Here is an 18,530-nt window from a genome sequence, read left to right as displayed (position 1 = left end):
CTCGCTAATACGACCTCACGAGAGAATGACTCTCCGTCGCGATGATGTTGCAGAGGAAAGCTATGATGGGGTGTGTCTGAGGACACGAGATCATCGGATTCGTCGAGGATAGCCTTCGTTCAGAAGGTGAGGGAATTTGGCGTTGCTGCTAATTGGTCAATCTCCATATCGGTGGTTAGAAAAAGATGCTAGCCGTCCTCGAGGGAAAGTTGTTAGTTCGTTGAAAAATAGGTCGCTCCTATCTTCCCGTAGCTGGGACAAAGACTGTTTGTTTGAAGGACTTTAGTCAACTAAATTCTAAGATTTATGACAGGCCTTCAGGCTAGCTGAACATGTACTCCGGAGACGCATCGACATCTGGCAATCATCTTGCTCGAAGAATAGGGTCTGCGTGTGGCGAGCCACGGGACAGAAACCGTTGGAATGTTTACTGTCGAGTGTTACAACTATTTCCTTTTTAAGGAGAACTATAGAATTACTCCATGCCTTTGTTAGACAAAGCGTTCATCCCGTGACCGCGGCTACGTTCGGCGATTGGCTGTCGCCTCGAGCCCAAGCTCATTATCACAACTCGCGAACAATTACAATCGGATTGAATAACTACAATTGTTTAATTACAGCTATAGTAGACTCCAGATTACAATGTTGCAGGATTATCCAAAATTCCAAAGGCTCCGGTGTTCTTTTATCTCCGACATATTTATAGTAATTAATAGTAATTATCGTTTTTATCAATATCTACTAACTGTATATGATGGCCGGAGATAATATCAAAGGCTGAAATAATTTACAAGTATATATAGAAATATATTTGTTTCCGCAGCACTGTACATTAACGAACTTTACACAAATATTTCTTCTTCGTTACATGTTGGTCGAGTTCCTTTCTATAAGTGATTGATTTCTGTTCTTTATAAATTCTGTTCTTTATTAATACGCATGTACAAATAAAATTTAGTTCACAAATCAAATCGACTACTCCAAATTCACTCTCTTATCATTACAGCAACTATTACACATTACAATATAGCTAAAATAGATTACCTATTACACGGAATGCCATAACTCTTTTACCCTTAATTACTCTCTTGTTTGTCACGTTACAAAAGAATGTTTCGGAAAAACAATCGTATTTCAGGGGAAGTTAGGTTATAAGATCATTTCAAGGTCATATCTTCTGAGATTTTACTAATAGTAACTTTTTTTTAACCGGAACAACATATTTTTTTGTTTATCATTAAAAGGAAGAAATCGAAGTGCATCCGACCTTCTCTCGTACCACGAGCTTGAAATGATCTGGTCGAAAATTTCGCAAGCAAATGATTGAGGTGGTAGTTCGCAGAAAATGAATTACAAAAACAAAATAAACATTGTAATCGCACTATTTATTACCCTAATGTGTGTTTAAGGTGTTGCCCTCCAAACTTAGTAGATACACATATTTAGGCCTAAAACTATGTTCAGCCCTCCCCCTCTCTCACTCTCTATCTCTCTCTCTTTCTCTATTGTATCCGAATATATATTTCTACAGATATGTTTATAAGAGTTGAGAATTCGCATTTTCATTTCTACAGCCTTTGTTAGAACATTTCTGTTATACAATATTTTTGGCCATGTACCTTATTATTAAGTGTTTATTTTCTTCCGTGAATACATTTTCCGTGAATCACTTATTTTATTAACATGGAACATTATTAACATGGAAATTATCGTCGATGTTTTTACTAGATAAGAAATGAAGAAATATAATGGTAATTACTTTCCCAACTCTATTTGGATTTCCGCGAATGTCTTACCTTTTGTTTCTGGGGTAACATGCAATATAATTGCTGTACAAACTGCTACGACTACAAAATACACAAAAAAAGGAAGCGAATGACCATAATTCAAAGTTATTGCTATCCATATATAAAGTTTACTTCCTAATGTAGCAAGCAATCCGCCGACTACACCGACGAGACATGTGCTAATTGCTTTAATCTCAGTTGCAAAGATTTCTGACATTAGAATAATCTGTAAACATAATAAGCCGCAATTGAAAGTGAAAATTAATATAAGAGACGATATAAATGGGATCCATGAAACCGATAGCACATCTGCGTGCATATATTCTTTTAAAAAGAAATAAAAACCGATCACGAAATTGCAAATTGCAGCGCTGACACCTGACGCAAGTATTAGCGGCTTGCGACCAAATTTGTCGACTAGCAGGGTTGTTACAAGAGCAGAAATAAGTTGTACTGCACCAATTACAACATTTACGACATAATCTGACATTATATTGTTTATTGATTTAAAAATCAATTGACCATATGTCAGAATCGTAAAGAAACCTCCAAAATGTTGCGTCACTGCAAACAGCATTATACTAAGAAATGCACGAAAATTTGCTTTCGACGTAAAAATATCTTTCAAATTTCCACTTTTCGATGATTGCTTGTTCTTTTTCGAAAGGGAATCGATGATCGTTTGAAGCTCTTCGGAAATGTCACATTTGCCCCGCAGTTTTTCCAAAACTTCTTCCGCTTCATCTATTCTATTCCTCATTACGAAAAAGTACGGCGATTCTGGCATAAACCAGAATATAATTACAAACCCAATGTTAATGATCAGGAAAGCTCCTGCCATTGCAGATAATGAAAGATGCGGTGCAACTATGAAGGTTACAAGAATACCGATGTTATAGATGATAGTCGTCAGAGAACCTCCAGCGCCTCGCGTATCTGGTGATGATATTTCACCTATGTATATTGGAGCGACACAGATAAATAATCCTAGTGTTATTCCAGCCAGAAATCTTGCCACATACAGTTCCTATAAGGAAAAATCTAAGAAGTTATTTCTGGATTATGATATAATGACGAAGACAGAACAAAAACAAAGAAACAGGAGTTAAAATTTAGTGGAACTGCGGAAAATCTAATTACCCTCCGATCTCGATGATTTTTGGATATATTGTAAAAATCGATATTCTGAATAAGATTTTCTTATATATATAATGTGTGACTCGTTTAGTTTCAAAGACATTCGCGATAAACTGCTGGTGCCACTATAGTGAATTCTGTCTATACTTGTGCGTCTATGGCAGCGTGTGCGTTAGTATTGGTTACCCGTTGCCGGCCGCTTATCTTCTGCTTGTAAACTCTCGTTGGTCAGGCTTAAAGGCATCGTGCTTAAAAGTATAACGTGCATATGTGAGGCTGTAAGAAATGTCTGTTAGAACTTATTGGTCGAGACGCTAAACCGATGTAAGATTTATTTGAATGGACTGTATATAAGCTGAATATGTTTGATGTAAAATGGTTCTGAGTTTGAAAGCGAAATAAGCTTGAAAGTAAGTCTCAATGGACTGCATGAATGAACTGACTTGATAAACTGAGTCAATGAATTGGGTCAGTGAACTATCTCAATGAACTGACTCAATGAACTCATTCAATAAACTGATTCAATGAATTGGGTCAATGAACTGTGTCAAATTGCCCGAGAAAAAGCTCTTATAATTTGTCTGAGAAATGATAGGGGGCAAGACACGCGGGTTGGTTATCTGGTAATTTTCCTTTCGCAAGTGACCATCCCCACGTTACTGATTTTGCGGTTCGTAAGGGCTTACACGGGAATGTCGGCAACGCTTACATAAAATAATAACAAATTAATTGTAAAAACACTACACGAATGAATAATTGATATTATTGTATTTATTGTATTGTATTGTAATTGATATTGTAAGTTCTAAAAGATGCTTTCTACAAACTCGCATGTGCTCGTAGTGCACGGGGCCTTCAAGCCAACCATCTTCATTTATAAGCAAAAGATAAGCGGCCAGCGGACGATAACCAATACTAACGCATTCACTGCCACAAATGTACAAACATAGGCAGAATTTACTGTAGTGATACCGGCAGTTTTTGGCGAATATGTCAGAAATTAAGTTCGTCCAGTATAGGAAAATATTGTAATATATTGAGTTTCGCAATATATCAAAAAGTCATCCAAATCGGAGGATCGTTAGCCTTTCTACAGTTTCACCTTGGAATTCTATAATTAAAGCTGTTGTGCCTATGTGTATAAATAGACATTTCATTTTTAACATATATTAATATAGGTATAGAGAATGATTATTCAATTTTGTTTCGTTTTGAATTTATAACCTTTTTTATAATATGAAAAACGATAATTTTAAAGTGCGAAGATAATTATTTTGAAAGCTATGCGTGAAGTTTATACCTTAAAACTGGAATTGTTGGACTTTATCTTGAAAGCTATTACATAAGATATTACATGATAAAAAAATAAGTCAGAAATTGCGCGTATCTCAAAAGCCAAAGTTTGACGAAAATAACTTTACGCAGCGAATGTAGGGAAAAATGTAGTAAGATGGCAATATTAAAGGGAAAAGAGCACATAGTAGTATAGAGATGTATAAAAAGTAAGCGTAAAAGCCACAATAGCGAAATTGTACAACTCGGGGACTGTGGAGATATCTGAAAAGATTGACATTGAGTATGATTTTCAAGGTTAAGGCTTTTTTTGGAACGTATTCTACACATCACGAGGAACAAAACTTACAGGAACCACATATCGCAAATGAAACCTTCTCTCAGATAGAAATGTTAAAGTTTCTCAGATGCAGGCAAAACTAAGTAGCAATAATAACATAGTCGCTAAAAACCGCATTGTCACGGAATGTTTTCTGCACGTAGTAATGGTTCCTTTGAGACTTTGGTTCTTTCATCGTGGTGAGTGGAATATGTAGCAATAAAAAGGAGTTTTGCCTTTGAAAATGCTCAAATGCTCAATTTTCCAAGAAATTTTTTTTTACAGATCTCTAAAGATTCGAAGGTGTAGAATCACGCTGCGATACTTTTTATATCTACTCTTTATATACTCTGTGTACAACTGTGTATAAATTTTGTGATCTATGTAGCACAGAGAAATGTAGCACAGAGCTGAGTGGTCTCAAAAATTTCATTAAAGATATGATAATATGTAAGATACGACTATCATGATTAATATTGGTATATTTTAAAACAAAGCTGAAAATGTATTTAAAAATTACAAGATATTTATTGCACATATATAGTACACTTCGCAAAAGTTACAAAACTTTTGTATTCAGACGGACTACTTTTTATTATATATTGTATTATCTGTTTAAGACGAGTATTGACGCTGCATAATAATTTCTTATCGATTATCTTGTAACTTTTTGTATATACGTCTATGCAATTTGATTTTAAATCTTACCAATATAATCACGCTAGTCAAATTTCATTACAGCGCTATTAAAATTTCAAAGAAATTTAACACGTAACATGTATGTGTTCAAATATCTGGTAGATATAATTTCACATTTGAAAACTTGTTAATAATGAAGTATTTTTATGTAAAATAGTATATGAGAATAAACTATAAAAATATATACAAATATATTTCATATACATACATAAGTATGTACATAAAATCGACGTTTATTAAAATTAATGAACATTATTTGTTAATGAACATAATTTTTATTCATAATAATATTTAAACTTAGATATTATTTAAATAAAATATTTGAAAAATGTTTATTTAGAGAAGATACCGCCTTGTTTGGTTAAATTTTGTCTTAAAATAATTACGAGTTAGCTTGTTTGAATAGGTAAATGATTTTTCTTTGAATTATTTCATTATTTAACTATTAGATAGAATTTTATATTTGAATAAATGTTTCTTGAAACAATGTCTCAAATATTTCGATTTTATTATGTCAACAATTGCATCAGAAACACTGATTCCACTAGGTACTCATATTCAGGTAGTATTGGTCGAAGACAATTGAAATAAAAATAATTCTGAGAACAAATGCTGTTATGTGTGAAATAATTTGGTTAGATTATACTTGAAACGTATGCAAAATGCAGCAACTAAAACTCAAATTAATAATAAAATTCAAATTATTTATTATTTTATTTGAAAGTATTATCTAAAATGGAAAATTACTTGAAAATAATTTATTTGATCCTAAACACAAAATAACCTATATTATTTGTAAAATAAAAATGTGAATTAAAGTAATTATTCCAATACTTCGAATTGTGACTTTTCATCATTGTCCCAAATAAAATGTGCCCAAGCCTAATAATATTTAAAATCATGTATAAGTCGCAAATGAATTAGGATTAATTATTTACAAAACGATCCTTCTTTATTATTTCGGTGATTTTTTCTCAAGGTTGATTTCTGAGAAATTACACTTATATATATTAACCGTCGCTTGGTATTTGTTTCACAGCTATACAGACCATATATTATATTATATTATATACTATATAATATTTGTAATGTACTTTCAGATGTTAGGAATATACTTGAGCCACGTTTTGGTTAGTTTTGATTTTGATTATGTTTGTATTTGGTTCATGTTAGATTTGAGAATGCAAATGTGTAAAGAGGACACTTTATTGCTAGGCATTGTGCATTTTATCATGCATTTGACCAAATTATGCTTATCGATCGCTTTCATTTCTAATAGAACATTTGAGCCTTTGCTAGATGTCGTCTGTAGATGAATTAACGCGGTACCAAAAAAATTTTCAATTATTGGAAATCTTATGTAGTGTTGAATGAAAGAAAAGAACGGGAAACAGAAAAATGAAAAAGGGCGAGTATTTCGTCCAAAGGTCGCTTAAAGAATACAATACGGCAGTCTAATACGACAGTTCCTTAGACATCTAACGAAAAGCATCACCTAAGCGTGACACGTCGATCTTTATGAAATTTCATAAATTCTTGTAAACTATAAATAACAATGCTACCAAAAACATTGGGCACGCACAGTACACGAAATCTCCATAGTTCCACTAAAAGTTTTATTTCTTCTGTGGTTATTGATTCAGTTCTGAACAGCTCCCGACTGTGATGGTTAAAGTCATCATTTCATATTTGTATTCTTTATCATTGTTTCTTGATTGTTACGTCTTGTTCTAATTAGTAATGTAACTGTTGAGATATGTATAATTTTCTGTGCTGGACTAGGTTAAATGCGTAGTAGAGATACTTGTATGTGAATATCAGTGTGTGGAAGTATGTGTGTCCGAAGCGTCTCGAAAACAAATGAATGTAAACTCTTCAGTCGGTTAAGGTCCGTCGAAGAGTCGGTTAAGGTCCGCCGAAGAGTCGGTTAAGAGTCGTCGGAGAGTCGGTTAAGAGTCGTCGAAGAGTCGGTTTACAGTCGGGTATAGAAGAAAATGCTGAGACGCGTGCAAGTGTGTATCGATGAATATATAAGGAATCGTCCATGAAATAAATATTTCATTATTTTAATATTAATCCTCAGTATAAATTTAGTGTTCCTATAACATTATTTCGGCCTCAAAGATCCATAATTCTCAACAGTAACATTTGATTATATTGTAAATGTGATCGAAATTCCCATAGTTACAATTTTGTTTCTTATCATCTTTAACTGTATAAGTAGCGAGAGCGCATATGGAAAAGTATCAGTTTTGTTATATTTTAATTAAGTAGAGTACATTTTTAGGTTAATTTAGTTTATTTTAAATATCCCAAGAGATATTTTGCTAAATCAAGAGGAGAGGGCTAAAATTATGGCGTACAAGGATGCAGGACCCTCCTAAAAAAATTGCCCTTAGAATAAAGAGATTACATCATTTCATAAATAATTTTATTAAATTATTAGGTGATCCTATGAAGAAAAGTATCCAAAGAGTGAAAATAGAAAGCTTACGTGAAGTCACATTTCGTTAATGTTGCGAACTGAGAAAAAGGAGAATCTAACAGCGAGTCAAATATGAGCAGATTAAAATCTGCCGGTTAATGAAAGGCGTTTCCAATAAGTTTTGCGAAACATTAAACGATTCATATAGAACAAAATTTCGGAAATACCCCTAACGTAACATCGTAAACAAACAAGTCTCGCATTTGCGAAATATCATATGACTTGGGATGAAAAGTAGAAAAATGTAATTCTTTCGGACGAAAAAAAATTTAACCATGACGGCCCAAACGTCTTTAAATTTTACTGTCATGATTTAACTATTATGGTATAGGCTGCATTTATCTACACTGCAAAAACTCTAATGCGTTGGATATTAACAAAAATGAATTCCAAGAGACATAGAACTTGTGGAACACGTTTTAATTCCGTTTGTGGAAAACATAGATTATGAAAACTGTTCCAGCAAGACAATGTAATCATTCATAATTGGAGATTGAATAAAGAACATTTTCAAACGAAAAATAAGCAGTGGCCCATGCATCATCCTGATTCCCTAATATTTTCTAACTGAAATCCTTCGGGGAATATTAGCTCCCAAAATATACACAAATATAACGCAGTATGCTAGATCTTAAGGGTGGCATAAGACAAGCGTGTGCTACCATAGAAATCGTGACTCTACAAATTTTAATCGAAAGTATGAAAGAAAGAAGTTTTGAACAGAAGTTATCCACAGAGCAAATACATGTTTATTAACATGTAATTTTTAAACAGAACATTTTGTTCTATAGGTTAAATATGGTACTATATTAAGTTGAACTATAGATATTTTACTCCATCCTCTTACTGTAAATATACATACATTTTTCAAGAATTGTGTACATAAAGACATATATTTACCTTATAATTGTTCAGTTGTCCTTTCTATCACTCTAATATTACATATTGCATAAAATATTGCGCGGAACTATGGAAATTTCACGTATTGTATTTTTGTTAAAACAATCACATTTTTTGGTGAAAATAAAACTTGGAACTCCTAGAGATAGAGTAATTGTATCGGTTAGAATTCTATGTTTATGAACGGAAAACATAGGTGTGTAAACAAATTTTTAAAAAATTCATTTCTTTAGATAATATTTTAAAAATTATAACCTTTTTATTAATTCCTCTTTTAAATATTTATCGATTTTCACAAGCATTTGTATATGTGAACTACAAACTTATACTCGAAATAAATCAGAATTTTATTTCTTTTGCAAATTAACGAATATGATTGTTATTTCAAAATGGACAAACAAAATGTTACTAGCTAGTTTGTGTATCATTCGGGATAGGAAATGTAATCAATGTGTCTGTTTCTAGCGTGATATAAACGGATAGTATTAAATACTGAAAAAGAAGAAATGAATTTGATATAATGAATTAATATTTTTTGATCAATACATACGGTGAATTATAAATACACGTCATATTTCAGAAGGCGTATCTATACAAAAATAAAATAAGTACAAATCTTATAAGTATATGTTCCTACATACCTTAATTTTCGAGTTATGCACGATTAGAGGAGACGTTCAAAATGTCCGCTTTGTGCCTCAACATCATCTAAGTACTGCGCGCCGTAACACTGAGCACCGTACTCGCTCGAAAATACTATTCTTCGAATAGTTCCAAATTTGTATTTTGTATCTGTTTCCGCAGATCATGTGCATTATTCGTTTGCATACACAATAGATTTTAAACGATTCCAAAAACAAAAACCTAATGGATCTATATCACAGTAGCCATACAATCCATCCATCTTACCCTATCTATCAGCTTGCGAAGATACTATTAAAGAATGCTTTAAAAAGAAAAAAAGTTGAAAACTTCGAATATTTTTTGTAATCATTTATAACTCGAAAACTCAAATAAGTAGGACGTATGAGTATATTCATATGACGCCTTTTACATATTTTAATATGCAAATTCACCCACTGTTGTATGGACATGACTCATCCTCTAATACAACTTACCCAAATAGACGTTGCGATAGTAATTAAACTCCAACTGACTAAGAGCGGTAAAGCACTAAACAACAGAGTATTTTTTCTGCCGAACTTATCAACGATAAAAATATTAATTGGTGGCGCTAACATATGTCCAACAGCCACAACTGCCACCAATGTAGAAACAGATGATGCTGTGACTGGAATAGGCGAGTCTTCAGACATTAATATTACAATACTTGGTGAATTCCATCCTACGACGAATCCAATGCAACCACTCATAATGGAACCTGACAGATTCATGTACGTAATGTACATGTACGGTATATGTATCAATAAGGAAAAATAATTCGGCGATATTATTATAGATCATTATTATAGACATTATATAATCAAAAATACAACTTTAACTTGCTGCGTTTTTTTTTTTAGTTACTTTCTGTCCAATGTTATTTTTTTTATCGCTAACGGATTTCTTAAGATTTAAGAAAAAATTGTCACTATAAAGAATAACTGTCAGTGAAATGTGTAATTTTTCATTTCAAGTCTTTGGTAGATATTTTTCTTTAGAATTTAAAAAAAATATCGAAGAGCAAAATAATTGTATAATTACATGTCAAAATAGCCAAATATTCCCAAGTTTTTGAGCCATCTGGTGATGTATATTTCCTTCCGTCTGCATCAATACTCATCTTTGCAATTTATATTTCATACACTTCGAGAATAAATTACGGAACGGATGTTAACCTACAACTGAGTCAAACGAACTAAACGTGTTTCATCACATTATTTAATCAACGTGAGAGACAACAACTTGCTACCAAAAAATGCAAAACAGACATAAATCCTGCTTATCGTGTTTGTAATTGTAAACTGTCATATTTGAAAAAAGAAACACGCATTCGCTGTAGATAGCATCGTTCCCTCTTGCGATGGTACGTAGATCCATAGTCCTCAAATAAGAGTTTGCGTCACGCAATCTTGATAAGAAACGTTATCAGCTTATATCAAATTATTTAGATATAAACATATACATTTTCCGTGAACACGATAAATTTTCCGTGAAAAATTACCGCGGTGATAATTTGTTAATAGTTTCTGTTCGCTAGTAGTTTTCAAATTTTATTGAAATAATATATATGTATAGTCGAAACCATTGTTACTTATAAATCAAGATATCTTAGCATAAGTCTGTACACTTTAATTAATTCACCTGCAACATATTCGTTTCGAACGAGCGACGTTACTCTACCAAAACAGTAACAAATATGATTGAAATCTGCATGATCTAACTCCACATAATCCTGAAGCACAGTTAACAGCTATTACTTCTCTATTTTACATTTTTCGAAATCAGAAGTTGCTAAAAAGTATAATAAAAGATAAAGACTAAACAAACTGTCAAAATAATAATAGTGAAATCGGCAGGGATGTGATTCCATGTGAAAAAATAAATTTAATATAAAATCAAACTTTTTTATATGATACTTGTTTTCAAAAAAGTTGGGTTTGGAAATTTCGTAAATACTAGATATACGCAACCTGGACTAATCCCTGACTAGCTAAGAATGAATAGTTAGCACGATTCGATTTTATAATAAATACAGAAATAAGTTAGCAGTATATTTTTTCATTTTTACATTTTTACGTCAGCACGTGATTAGGGAGACCAATTTTCGAAGGCCAATTTGCCGAACAGTACTTTTTCAATGCGGTGCTAACCGCACAGTACTTTTTCAATGCGGTGAGGCGCAAATAATAGACCCGCTTATCGACCAACTTAACAACATTGTTGGAAAGTATGGCTACACACTAAAACAAACAAAACTAGAACAAATAAAAATCCAAACAAACACACCAGAAAATTACAGAAAAGATATAAAAGAACTAAGCGGAAAAAACGCCATATACCACACGTACCAGCTCAAAACGGAAAGGAGCAACGAAGTAGTTATAACAGGACTGCACCCAAAAAACAACACAAAAAAAAATAAGTGACGAATTAGCAAAGATGGGCCACCAAACAAGAACGATAAACAATATTACAAGGTACGATACGAAGCAACCACTACCGCTATTCCTAATAGAATTAGAACCTAAAAATAGCAATGTGGCGGATCGGTATCAACAGGACGCTGACAGGACGAGGCATCAACGCGGCGCAACACCTCCCGGGCGATCCGCGGGTACCAACCGCCAGGACTAGAGGGCTACGACGACAACGAGTCTGTCTGTCTAACTCGCTAGCGGTCGAATATACGAGCGATTGATATAAATACCGCACCTAGCGAGACTCCCTCTACGTCTAAGGCAGGGACTACCGGGCATAGCCTTACTGACGAGGCCACCGGTAGTCCCGGGACGAAACGCAAACTCTCTTTTCATCCGCCACAGCAACAAGGAAATTTTCGATATTAAAAAAATCTTAAACACACTAATAACAGTCGAGCCACCCAGGCACAAAAAAGACAAACCACAATGCATGAGGTGTCAACAATATGGACACACTAAAAATTACTGCAACAGGAACCCGGCGTGTGTCAAATGCGCAGAAAAGCACATAACAGCGAACTGCCCACACACGAGAAAAATAAACGACGTAAAATGTTACAATTGCGGTGGAAATCACCCAGCGAGTTACAAAGGCTGTCTAGTAAGAAAGCAACTTCAAGGCAAACTTTTTCCGCCGCTTCGTAACAGGACACACAACAATCTCCACACGCAACAGGACAACACAGAACCTACGCCAACACCAAAAACACAGCACGCAAGGAACAATACCCACACTAACACCAACACCGCTAGAAACCGAAGCTACGCGCAAGTAGTCAACCGGACGTCACCCCCAGACAATCAAGAACACAACAACCACAGCAACGACGCTACAGAAATCAAAGAGTTAATAAAACATTCCATAAAAAACACCGAAATACTCACAAAAATGATAAGCGACCAAAACGAACTCCTCAGACAGCAAACACAACAGATAACAGTCATGTTACAATTACTTACTAACATGATGAGCAAAAAATAAAAATAGACACGCTTAAAATAGCAGCCTGGAACTCTAACGGCCTACAACAAAGGGCCCTAGAAACTAAAACATTCCTGTATAGCAATAACATCGATATACTACTCGTCTCAGAAACACACCTCACTATAAAAAGCTACATAAAAATACCGCACTACACTATATACGACACCAAGCATCCCTCAGGGAAAGCACACGGAGGGACGGCAGTAGTAATAAAAAACAACATTAAACATCACCTACACAGCCAGGTCAGTAAGGAACATATACAACCAACCACCGTTACCGTACAGACTAACAGCAACCAACTGCAGTTGTCAGCAGTACACGTACCGCCGCGACACAAAATCACAACGCCAATGCGGGAAGACTACTTCCGACACTTAGGTGACAAGTATATTGCAGCGGGAGACTATAACTCAAAGCACACACTATGGGGATCAAGAATCACCACACCTCGAGGCAGAACCTTGGAAAACTACATTAGAAACAATAATCTCAATATATTATCCACGGGAAGACCGACATACTGGCCGACAGACCTGAGCAAAACTACTTGTTTTTGCAGTTACAAAGGGACCAAACGCAAATCCGACCATACGCCCATAAAATTACATACAGAAACAAACCAATACTTTACAGCAGCACAGAGAAGCTATGCAATAAAACCACCAAATGGCAAATATTCAAAGAAATAATAGAGAGCAAAATCAGCTGCAACATCCCACTGAAAACACCTGAACACATCGATCAAGCAGTAACAACACTCACAGAAACTATCCAAGAAGCAGCAAGGGCAACCACTATACCTGAAATAACTAACAGACAAACAAAAACAGTTCCACTAGACATCCTCGAAAATATTAGAGAAAAAAGAAAAGCGAAAGCAAAATGGCAAAAACACAGAACAGAAGAAAACAAAAAACACCTAAACAAACTCACAAAAGAAATAAAAACCAAAATAAAAGAGCACAACAACAACGAGCTCACAGTTCATCGAGTCACTATCTGCTCACGAGAACTACAACTACTCCCTATGGAAAGCAACAAAAAAATAAAGAAGACAACAAAAATGGTACCAGCAATCAGAAGAGCAGACAACACATGGGCAAGAAGCAACGAAGAGCAAGCTGAAGAATATTCCAACCACCTATGCAACACATTCACCCCACACAACATCAACAACAGCAACCACAACAGTCATACGGACGAGGATGCGCTAACTACTAGTACACCAACTGAGAATCACTACGCCATACCCAAAGCAACAGCACAAGAAATCAGAAACATAATTGAGAAAACAAAAAACAATAAAGCACCAGGAATCGACCTAATTAACGGCAAAATCCTGAAAAACCTTTCGCCAAAAGCGATAAGACAAATCACAATAATAGTAAACGCAATACTAAGAATACAATACTTTCCAAAAGCTTGGAAACTGGCACAAATCATAATGATACCCAAACCAGGCAAGGACCCACACGAAACCAAGTCATACCGACCAGTCTCATTACTTCCGGTGTTCTCTAAGATACTAGAGAAAATAATCTACGACCGGATAAAACCAATAATAGAGAAGAACCATTTAATACCGGATCACCAATTCGGATTCAGAAACAAACACTCCACAATAGAACAAACGCACAGACTCGTCAATGAAATCCTACAGCCGCTGGAAACAAAAAAATACTGCACGGCACTCTTTACGGACATCGAAAAAGCATTCGATAAAATAAACCACACTAGCCTACTACAATCAATCAGGAAACAGTTCCCGGGGCAGATATACCAACTAATCAAATCATACCTAAGCAGCAGAAGCTTCATAGTAAAAATCAAAAACACACACTCGGAAGCTAAAGAAATCAAGGCAGGAGTTCCGCAAGGAAGCGTCCTAGGACCAATTTTATACACATTATACACGGCCAACATAGCAACAACTAACAACAGCAAAATACTGACATTCGCGGACGACACAGCTGTACTAGTCACACACTAACCCTGCAACAGCAGTTACATTACTACAAGAACATATCACAAAAATAGAAAAGTGGCTTCAAGCAAAACAAATCAAAGCAAGCCCCGAAAAATGCAAACACATTACATTCACACTGCGAAAACAGAAACCACCAAACATTGTACTAAACGGTACACACATAATACAAACAAGGCAAGTCAAATACCTAGGACTCCACTTAGATTCACGACTCACATGGAAACAGCATATTAAAGCAACAATAGACAAAATACAGATGGCAAGGAGACAAATGTACTGGCTAACAAGTCGAAAATCCAAACTAAGCATATCGGGAACAGCAGCAATGAGCCATATAACCAAAATAGAGGCAACGCAATCGAAAATACTCAGAACAATAGTAAACGCGCCATGGTACGTTAGGAACGAGGACATACGGAAAGACCTTGGAATACCAACGGTCAAGGAGGAGATTAACAAAAGTGCAAGAAGGCACGGAGAAAGAATAGCAACGCACCCAAACCGGCTGGCAGCTGAAACGCTCGGCACATCAAACATAAAAAGAAGATTAAAAAGGGAACACCCAACAGATCTCACAAAGGACATAGCCTAACAAACACGATGATGGTACCCCGCTGGGGGTAGCCACCCACATGTTATATTAGTATACCGCTATAATATTTTACCAAATGTCCTACTGGACAAATGTCAAATTGTCATAAACATACTTTAAAAACATCGGTAAAAATCAATTCTTATATCCTCTTTTAATACATGCGATTGTACATGTGTTTCCGTCACCCTAGTTCCACTTTTGTTTTTATAATCAAATTATTAAATTTTGGAAACATTTTGGATAACGAAGCAATAGTGTTCAAAGGATGGGTCACGTGAAAGTGTGAAAGGAGGTCTTTACTATCTCAGAGTACGTTTAATGTTCATAATGAAGTCACATGCATTGTGCTGTTGTAGACAGAAGAGGAGAATGTAACCGAAAAAGCAGTACAATGCACATATGTACATATATAACAAATGCAAGAATGTAGACGAAAAAGCAACACAATACACATATGTACATACATAACAGCAATAGAAGTTCTTTTATTTATTTAATTTGTACTTTACAATTTGCTCAGCTGGATATTTGGTACATTTTTCTATTTTTGTGATATGCTCTTGTAGTAATGTGACTCCTGTTTCTGGATTAGTGTGCCCGACTACTGCATCCGCGTCGTCCGCGAATGTCAGTATGCTGGTCATGTATAGTGTGTATAATATTGGATCCTTGCGGTACCAGTGCCTTGGTGTCTTTAGCTTCAGAATATGTGTCCTTTATTTTTACTACAAAGATTTTGTTGCTTAGGTTTGGTTTGAGTAAGTTTTTTTTTATTTATTTGTTGAAATTACAATCAATTCTCGCGTTGAGAATTTTCAGTAATTTTTCTGGCGTGGCGCAGTGACATGGCTATTTATTTACAATAAGTTAATACTTATTACAGATAGGTATAATTTATAACTATTATAAGTAAGTGTATATGCTTAATTTGGATAACTAAATGAATCTAGCGTTTAGGTCTAGCGGGTAGTGCCACTTCAGCCTGCGAATCTGGTCCGTCGTATCAAGTAGTCCATTGATTAGGGGGTTTCGGTGTTTGTTGACTCCTTTGCTATATCTGTCTCTATATTTTGCTATTTCCTCTTTGACTGTGGGTATCTTGAGGTCGCGATGTATGGTTTCGTTGGTAACATACCAAGGTGCGTCTATTAAGGATCTTAGCGTTTTCGATTGGAATCGTTGTAGTATTTCGATGTTGGAGTTACTTGCTGTTCCCCATAGTTGGATTCCGTAGGTCCAGACAGGTTTTATTACGGTCTTGTAGAGGGTAATTTTATTCTGTATGTTTAGTTTGGAGCGTCGGCCCGTGAGCCAATAGAGTTTTTTTAGTTTGTCCTTTAGTTGCTTCGTTTTATCTGAGATGTGTGTCTTCCACGTTAGTCTCCTGTCCAGGGTCATGCCCAGGTATCGGACTGAGTCCCTGCTAGGTACTGTTGCAGTGTTGATGGTGACCTGGGGGCAGGTTTGTTTTCGGAGCGTGAAGGTTACATGTGAGGATTTCTTTTCGTTGACTTTGAAGCCCCATTTGTGAAACCACTTTTCCATGGAGTCGAGACTTCGCTGGAGAGTGGATGAGGCTATTACCGGGTCTGCGTGGGTAGCTAATAGCGCTGTGTCGTCTGCAAATGTCGCTATTGTTATATCATTTGATATAGGTAGGTCGGCAGTGTAGATGGAGTACAGTAGGGGTCCGAGGACACTACCTTGGGGTATGCCGGCTTCTATTGGGAATGTTGCGGAAGTGGCGTCTAGGTATTTAACCATGAATTGCCTATTGGTTAGGTAAGATTTTAGGATGGAGTAGTAGGGGTGGGGTAGGATCTTTTTAAGTTTGTATAGTAGCCCTTCATGCCATACTTTATCGAATGCCTGTTGGATGTCTAGGAAGACCGCTGAGCAATATTTTTTCTTTTCGAGTGTTTGGCTGATCGTATGAGTTAGGCGGTGGATTTGCTCTACTGTAGAATGATGTTTTCGGAAGCCGAATTGGTGATCTGGGAGTGTTTTCAAGTTCTCTAGGATTGGAAGGAGTCGGTTCGTGAGCATCTTCTCGAATAGTTTGGACAGGGTAGGTAAAAGACTGATTGGGCGATAGGAGCAGGTTTCGTATATCGGTTTACCGGGTTTAGGGATGAGGGTAATCAATGAGATTTTCCAAGCCTTAGGATAGTGTTCCAGGCGAAGGATAGCATTAAAAATCGATGTGATGAGTGCTATCCCTTTTGTGGGAAGTTCCTTGATTGCTCTATTGCCTATTAGGTCGTGTCCTGCTGCTTTCTTGGGGTTTAGGCGACTGATTGTTTCTATAGTCTCAGCAGAGGAGAAGGGTTCGATAGGAGGGGACATTTGGAAGGGGGTGTGCAGGTATTCAGTAACGTCCGCGGCGGTTTGGGGGGAATGGGGTTTGAATACTTTTGACAAGTGTTTTGCAAACAGGTCGGCTTTTTCTATAGGGCTTCGCGCCCATCCACCTTGCGGACGGCGGATAGGTGGGATTATTTGTGGGGGGCGTGTGAGTTTCCTGGAGGCCTTCCATAGTGAGTAGTTGGCGTCGGCTGTGGGGGATAAGCTGGCGAGGTATTTATGGAAACAGTCGTTTTTATAGTTTCTTAGGGTTCTGGATAGCTTTCTAGTTGCGTTATTAAGTTTGCGTTTGTCCTCCGGTGTTCTATGGGTCTGCCATACTCTTCTTAGTCTTCGTTTTTCTGCTATTTTTTTTAGTATGTAATGGGGATATTCTTGTTTGCTGTTAGATGGCTTTGTCGGTGTGGAGAGGCGGATTGCGTTTATTATGCTCGTGTTTAAGTATTCCGTGGCTGCTTCGATATCTTCCTTTGTTTTTAGTGGGGTGAAGGCTGAGGTTGAGTGTGTAAAGACTTCTCTGAAGAGCTGCCAGTTGGTGTGTTGGTTGTGAATGGTGCCATTAGGTGTATTCTCGATGATTGTTGAGCTGACTGTTGCTATCACGGGAGAATGATCAGAGGAGAGATCAGCCGAGGAGTTGATCTGGACGTGTCTTGATGGGATATTTTTAGTTATGAAGAAGTCGAGAAGGTCGGGTATTTTGTTGGTGTCAGTGGGCCAGTATGTGGGTTCGTATGTGGTGAGGTAGTTGAGGTTGTTGTTTGTTATGCTGTTTAAGAAGTTTTTGCCTCTTGCTGTAACCAGTCTGCTGCCCCATTGGATGTGCTTGGCGT

General features: G+C 36.1%; 1 protein-coding gene across 2 annotated transcripts; it reads right to left on the bottom strand.

Moving 5' to 3' along the window:
- Positions 1–805: 805 nt before the first annotated feature.
- Positions 806–10,496, bottom strand: LOC117241237 (facilitated trehalose transporter Tret1-like). 2 transcript variants are annotated; one of them, XM_033507204.1, is made up of 4 exons: positions 10,325–10,496; positions 9,739–10,001; positions 2,676–2,814; positions 806–2,567 (listed from the first exon to the last, which is right to left on the bottom strand). In XM_033507204.1, the coding sequence occupies exons 1-4, from the start codon at positions 10,401–10,403 to the stop codon at positions 1,756–1,758; spliced, it is 1,293 nt and encodes a 430-aa protein (XP_033363095.1). In that variant the 5' UTR covers positions 10,404–10,496; the 3' UTR covers positions 806–1,755. The 2 variants fall into 2 exon arrangements, with proteins under 2 accessions (XP_033363095.1, XP_033363094.1); XM_033507203.1 differs by having other exon boundaries at positions 809–2,814; positions 10,325–10,495.
- Positions 10,497–18,530: the final 8,034 nt, after the last annotated feature.

This window comes from Bombus vosnesenskii, unplaced genomic scaffold (genome assembly GCF_011952255.1).
Source record: "Bombus vosnesenskii isolate JDL3184/JDL3185 unplaced genomic scaffold, Bvos_JDL3184-5_v1.1 scf7180000015491, whole genome shotgun sequence".
Classification (NCBI taxonomy): domain Eukaryota; kingdom Metazoa; phylum Arthropoda; class Insecta; order Hymenoptera; family Apidae; genus Bombus; species Bombus vosnesenskii.
This window is presented reverse-complemented; position numbering and strand designations above follow the sequence as displayed.